This window comes from Cydia strobilella, chromosome Z, assembly GCF_947568885.1.
Source record: "Cydia strobilella chromosome Z, ilCydStro3.1, whole genome shotgun sequence".
NCBI classification, from domain to species: Eukaryota; Metazoa; Arthropoda; class Insecta; order Lepidoptera; family Tortricidae; genus Cydia; species Cydia strobilella.
In genome coordinates, this window is record NC_086068.1 from 17,207,841 (window position 1) to 17,215,386 (window position 7,546).

At 36.2% G+C, this 7,546-nt stretch overlaps 1 protein-coding gene across 1 annotated transcript; it reads right to left on the reverse strand.

Moving 5' to 3' along the window:
• Positions 1 to 5,780: 5,780 nt before the first annotated feature.
• LOC134754080 (lipase 3-like) lies at positions 5,781 to 7,320 on the reverse strand. The gene has a single exon (XM_063690156.1). It carries the CDS (start codon positions 7,265 to 7,267, stop codon positions 5,843 to 5,845), a length of 1,425 nt encoding a protein of 474 aa, XP_063546226.1. The 5' UTR covers positions 7,268 to 7,320; the 3' UTR covers positions 5,781 to 5,842.
• Positions 7,321 to 7,546: the final 226 nt, after the last annotated feature.

The window sequence follows — 7,546 nt, forward strand, 5'->3', positions numbered from 1 at the left end:
TGAATGTATCAAAAGTTACCTGTCTTGAAGTTATTATATAGCGATCGATTACAATAGCGCAAGAGCACACAATGTTATGTGATCTAGCGAATATGTTATGTTATATAATATGTGTCATGAGATTTTTTGTTCCATTATATCTGTGAGAAGTGTGTACGTTATAAAATAAAAACAATGATTTGCCTATACACTATTGTACTGATTCCTGTCACTGGTACCTCTACATTAGGTACATAGTTTGAACTTCTTAAGAAGGCATTATAATTAAATATATTGGAATATAATACCGTACCGTAACCGTAATAAATAATATGTTTCCGTTTGCGTCAAATCAGGTAGTTATGATATTTTGCAGACTTGTTTATGACGTTGGCTAAATATAGGCCAGGAAATGAATGCCCAAAAAAAGTTGTAGAGGAAAATGCTTGGAACAAAAATTTTGACTTCGTAGCTTTGTTTAGACTAGTTAGGTGAACATATCAAAAGTCCCCGGCCGTAACCCTGGTGCTGGGGGGGAAAGGGGGGTTTGAAGGTTCCATTTTTCCGTTTTTTGATTATATCTCGGAAACTATGCGTCTGAGCGACTTGGCCACTTATACAAAATAAAAAGAGATTTAATTTGTTACAAATTTTATTAAGTCGTTTTTCGATATCTTGTATAGTTAACAAGTTTAGGAACAAATCAAATTATTGGCCACGTGATTTTTTTGCCGCTTTTTGCGCAATGGTACGGAACCCTTCGCGCGCGAGTTGACTCGCACTTGGCCGGATAATCTTGGAAACAATAGTGCCAAGCGGCATCGTCTGAGACTCACATAGCCTACGAATTCAAGTTCAAAAAATTATAAATTTTGAAAGGTTTTGTCTCGAAAACTATTACTTAGACTATCTACAGAGACAATTCTAGTCTCGTGTTGTAGCAAATTTATTCGACTTTAAAAGCGGATTAAGAAGGTACTATCAAAAAACCGGCCAATGCGAGTCGGACTCGCGAAAGAAGGGTTCAGACCATTACGCAAAAAACGATAAAAAAGTCCGCAATTATTGCAGATCTACTTTAAAACCAGCGACATACTCGTAATGTACTCGCTATACGACTTTACTTAATGAACAATATCTGGGAAACCGAGCTTTAAACGAGCAGCTCTTCTATTTCTTCTTAGATATACAAGAGCTGCTCGTTTAAAGGTATAACATAAGATATGTTTAAAAACCAATTACATTAAAACATTATATAAGTAATAATACTCACAAATGCCACACTTCATCAATCATTATCATCGTCTGATTCGACATGCACCAATATTCATTACCATGCACTGATTGCATCCTTTAGTGCTTCAGTTGAAGTGCAATGAGACAGGGTTCAAAAGCTGCTTGAAAATGTATGAATTCCGTCAGCTTCAGTCATGACATTTCATTAACGTCACCCGTGTTCCAGGCTATGGCTAGGCATCTTTCGTCAATTGGAAAAATGCGAGTCTCAACATTAGCCGCATTCCAACTAAAAGTCGTTCGTTTAAAGTTAATAGGTACTCGGGTCCGCAAATTCCCACATTACCCGCCCCGACAATAATGTACTATTGCCCATTGCCCCCCACCAACAACCTCATGGTTTAAAACCCGCAGTGGTTTCCAACTAACAAATACCCCAAAAAGGCTTTAGTTTGTGGTTCATGTGTAATTAGCTTTGGCATATCTAATATCATGTTTTTAGGGTTCCGTACCTCAAAAGGAAAAAACGGAACCCTTATAGGATCACTCGTGCGTCTGTCTGTCTGTCTGTCTGTCTGTCTGTCTGTCCGTCTGTCGCAGCCTATTAACTCCAAAACTACTGGACCCATTAAGTTGAAATTTGGTATACCTACATATGTAAGTTTGTGACCCAAAGGAGGACATGTAACGTAAACAAATGAATTTTAAACATGGGGGCCACTTTTGGGGGGTAAATGAGAAAAATAAAAAATAAAGTTTTGCAAACTATATTGTGTTACATATCCAATGAAAGAACTCATTGTTCGAATCTCAATTTTTTTTTTATAATTTTAGGATAAATAATTTAGAAGTTATTCAAGAAAATACGCAAAAAATGACCACCCCCCCCTTTATCTCCGAAACTTCTGGGTCTACAATGTTGAAAAAATACACAAAATAGATCTTAACCTATAAATTACAGGAAAACCTATTAGAAATGTGCAGTCAAGCGTGAGTCGGACTTAATTACTTAGTTTTTGATCCGACCCCTTCGGGTTTTTTAAAGACATTTCACTCACGTTTCACATAAAAAATACATTGTTTAAATTGTGTAATGTACGGAACCCTTGGAACGCGAGTCCGACTCGCACTTGGCCAGTTTTTTATTAAACAATTGCAGTCATCTGTGTAAACTTTGCGCGTTTATCCTCATTGCGTCTTTAAAAATATTTATGCAGGCTTTTACGTCGTTATTCATAAAACGCCTGGTAAGTCTAATAAGCCATTTAAAATCGTTTGTCCTTATCCGTCATTTTGACATTTGTGTTTGTTTGGAAGGGACACAATTTAATAAAGGTTTACTAAGTTTTATAAATAGGGAGGTTAATCCACAACCATTTATTACCTTTTTACCTGCTCTGTAAGAATATTTTCAAATTCATTACCTACATTCGTTAAGTGCCTATCGATGAGAAATTAAATAAATTTAAGCTCAAAATCTAACCCCTGAAATTAACGATGTTTTAAAAATGGTAGGTGTTTATACAATGAATATAGGTTTGTAAAGCAATAAAGAATCTTTGTAATTTTGTATCGTTTAGAATCTTTAAACAGGCGTTTAATCCATACCTAACTATTCTGTTATTCCTAATCCTGACGCTTTTCCAAGCCAGGCGCAAAAAGATAACAATCGTCATTCGCCACCGCCAATATCGGCCGCCCGGGAAATCAACACGACGTGTCGGACGCCGCGCTGCCGGCTCGTGTCATGTTGTAGTGCCTACAGCGTGCACCGGACACTGGCCCTGTCTTCAGATCGCTTGCCGAGTGCAGACGACTGGTAAGTATAAGTGTGTCCTTTGATTATGCGCGGTTTTTTACGTCAAAGCCACAGATTAACTGGACGGACTGATGCGAGCACTCACCTGTGCTCGATAAGCGACGGATTAAACGTCCGTGGACCAGCCTCGGCACTTACGCAGTTCGTATACTAACCCCAGTATAAGTAATATGTACATAGTTATTAAATTATAAAACAGGACTTAATCGCGTATAATTAAGTTTTAAGATTTTCCGACGTTTCGAGGACGGCGTTGTACCTGTGGTTTCGGAGAAGACTTCTCCGAAAAAACCACCACGTGGTCCATGGGGATTTGTTTATTATGACCTATCTATTATATCTTAACACATTTTTGACATTCAGGATCACGACCCCAATCACCTATGCTCTGTATCTTTAGGTATTTAAATAAAAGTAAACAAATAATTTATACATTTTCGGGTAGTTATAACATTTATTGGTTAACCAACCAAATACAAAACCCCTTGGATATGTCACTGAATGACCTGACTTTAACCTATATTATTTGATCATGTAATGTTTTCAACTACCCTCAACTGGCTTAAGGAGCCATTTGAGGGTAGATTTTGTTTACTTTTATTTAAATACCTAAAGATACATGCAGAGTATAGTATTATGTAGTGGACATTAGTGGTTTGTCATGATATTTTTTTTGTAGGTGTACCTCCGCGATAAGTGAGGTAAACACCTAAAAGAAAAAATAGAACTAGTTTTTTTTTTATGAAGTTGAAGGACATGGTGTTTATGGAAATGGTGTTGATTAAAAATTTGGTAGACATATGTATGTTTGTAATTCAAAGATGGAATGTAACGTCAACAAATGAACTTGAAAAATGGTGGCCCCCTTTAAAATAAAATTTATAGTTATTTAAGAAAATATAGAGCGTCGGTTTTTTGTCTAAAGTCTTCTAGAAATAAATTTTCGCTCATGTCATCTCGGACATGGGTATATTTAATATCAGTGCATTCAGTATAATGTCCTGAACACAAATATATGAGATGACAAGCGCGAAAGTGGTGGAAGTAGTTGCTGTGACGTCATAAAGTCGACAGTACAAAGTTTTTTACTTTTTTATTTTAAACATACCATGTGGGATACCAAATGAAAGGGCTTTGTGAGTAGATCACAAATATATAACATACTGTAACATTTTCACTACTTCGTCTAACATATTATTAGAAAACGTTCAAAAATTTCACAATCCACAGTTGACTTGAAACTGCTCTAAATTGAAAATGACTGAATGGATTATTTCAAAATACATACCAAGTGACTGTGAATATCCTCTATATAATGTTAAAAAATAATTAACCAAATACTCGTATATCCCAAAAATAAAAAAGTACATCAAGTTGAATAACAGTATAATTTTCTGTTACATTAAACTGCAATTATTATTAAAACAATTATCCCTCATCATCTCAGCATCATTATTAACATAATAATAAATTATCTTCAGTCTTCTTCAGCTTACGCGGCTAACGTCCTGACCACTAGACCACCCGGCCGGTGGACTTGGTCACTAGTTCTTTAGTATATAATATCTATTTCAGTTTATAATGAATATAACAATAGTAGTGTGACTACTTAAAAACACAAATCAAAATATTTTATAAAATAATTTTATTTGTTTCCTAGTTGCATACTTATACAGGTACTTAACCTTCTGCAGCCGAGGTAGGCTTCTTTTAATCATTCTAACGAGTAGTAGTCTGTCAGACGTACATTTTAGACGCCATTATTTTTAAAAATTATGGCCTTTCATAGCTACATATAAGTGTATTAGTGTAGTAGTAATATATTGAACTGTTTAAGGTTAAAATTTGATGGAATGAAACTCAAAAATCAGTAAAATATTCAATTTTGTTTATAATCATCATAAATTTATAGGATTTTTTGACACGGCCGTCTTTAAAAAACGAAATAACTTTTTTTAAACAATATCAACAATTATAATTTAAATTTACGTTTTTCTGGCATAAACTAATTGAAAAATAATAATCAAACAATCATGAGAGAATCATGAAATCAGCTTTAAACTTCGCTCTTGCAGTCAAGTGACCGAACCTGACAAATCAGTTTTGCGCAAGCATAACAGACAAATCTTGATTGCCGCTTTAATTTGCTTAAACACGATACAACTTCTTCGCAGATGATGATTCAGTCTCAATGGTGGAGAAGTTAAACTTTGAAATATGTAGTATCTAAAAGAGTATGGGGATATAATAATATTACTGACCATATGTCTAACAGACCAATAACTTATTACTGACCTAGGGTCCTGTGAACCCCAAACATCTCTATCTCAACCTGTACGCACGCCGCAGCTGCCGTTGCTGCTTGCTGCACTGGCGAGGCGTGTGTCCACGCAGGTAGGTACAGAGAGAGACAGAGCGATACGCCGCTATATGGCGACAAGGTAACAACACATAGGTAGTTCTCTGTCAGACGTAACATCAGCGGCAGAGGGTTAAATATATCGCAAGGCAAAACAGAAACAATTTATGTAGACCTTGTAGTGCGTTCCTTGCATTGGTGCATTAAGTGCATTCATGTATATTTATCGTATCAAATGACATGTACTACTTTTAATGTTTGGCCAAAGACTAGGGAGACGTTGTACCTTGAATTCAATAGAAACATCTATGAAAAAGATTTTTTTTCATTTTTTCATCTATAGGAATTATATAATCATGAAACACCATCTAAACTAGTTTGACGCGATGCGGCTTGGTAATTAATGTCATTATTTATCAATTACAAGTAAAACAGAAAACTGACATTTATTACATTGTTATAACATCTGGGCCCAGCTCAATCAAATCTCTAATCTTATAATAAATTAATAAGTCCGCATTGAAACCCCAAGCAAATTCAGTGTGGCTAAAATTTTGATCTTTAATTATGATATGACCCAATGGATTTAAAATAGAAAGATACAGCATCTGGTTATCCGTCGCGTTCGATATTAAATCGTCATTTGAACTTAAAATAAGCATAGGAGTGCTTATGTATTTTAATTTAAACTGCCAGTCAGGTCTTTTATAATGATGAAATTTTTTACTGGCAATCAACATCAGATAATGAATGATTGTTTTGGAAGATCCACCGGCAGGGATATATTCCTGGAGCTGATCGGTCGACTCGACCGTTCTGGTACCTTCTTGCAAAGGACTTCCAGCGAGAAAAAATAATGGATTGTGACAAAAAATATCTAAATCGTTACACAATTTAGATATTAAGTCGGCGTAATTTGCGGGTACGTGCGTACTTCTATTAGGTGCGAATTCTCTTGTGCCCAAGAGATTTATAAGCCAAGTTGCTTCCATTGTTGCCATCATCTCCATTGGGCCGCGAGTGTGTGCCATAAATGCTAGCGGAGCAAGTAAGAAAGCAATTCTAATGTATCTATTATAGTTGTGTTCAACTGAGAGCAAGACCAATAAGGCCGTCGCTCCCATCGAATGACCGATATAATCAATCGGTTCGGTGCTGTTGTTCGTCTTCCTTATGTAATCTAATATAGCCGGTAGATCACGTTCACCGATCTCTTGCCAAGAAAAGTTCCAATATTCATCGGAGTTAAGGTTCAAACTAACATGAGCGCGAGAATAGTAGTTACCTCTGGCATTTGCCATCCAAACATCGTGGCCCTCGTCGGACAAAATATACGGTAATGCCTTTTTCGGTCCAAGTAGTATCCAATCTGCTGAGCTGCCTAGTAGCCCATGATGAAGCAAGATTATCCGCTTTTTACTTTGGGGGTCAGTTGTGTCAAGTACTTTATTAGAACGCAAGCGGTGTAAAGTTAAGATATAACCATCCAAAGTGTACGTTACATGAGTTTCGATAATCCGACCGTGAGTAGCAGCGAGCTGTGGAGTAGTCAGGATATGCGCCGGCCTGTGAGCGTTCTCTTCACCAGATTTAACGGCAGGTTGGCTTTGCACACTCAGTGGATTACTTCTCTTTAGAACGGATAAAAGACGGATGTTGGTTGATGACTGCTTTTTTGTGTTGTTAGATGTTGAATCTCGGGATCCCGTTCCTGAATGGAAAACATTGTCTATACGTGTTCGTATAGCTGTATACGTATCAAGAAAAAAATCTTTGATCCCACTCATCTTACTAATTAAGTCGACAACTGAGCCACACTTCACATATTGATTATGATTCATAAAAATAATTATCGTTATTAAAAGTATCTGCATGACAAGATTGGTTGACCGTGTCTAGCTAGTGTCTAAATGGAACTATTACTAACGGTTCCTATTTATATTATTAAAACCAGGAGCAGTATGAGTCAATGTACCTATTGTGTTGTGATCCATTAAAAAGTGATGCATTGTATAAATAACATTTTATAAATAATAGATTGCAACTCGAGATATATTATCTAAACAGTGTAAATAATGTTTGTAAATTAAATGAAAGCCATTAAGGAACGCGAACTCAATAATGAATATGATGACTTCGAGCGAGACAGCGAG

Bases quoted from the DNA above. Each gene is read 5' to 3' on its own strand.
- LOC134754080 (XM_063690156.1), bottom strand. From the start codon at position 7,267: ATGCAGATACTTTTAATAACGATAATTATTTTTATGAATCATAATCAA.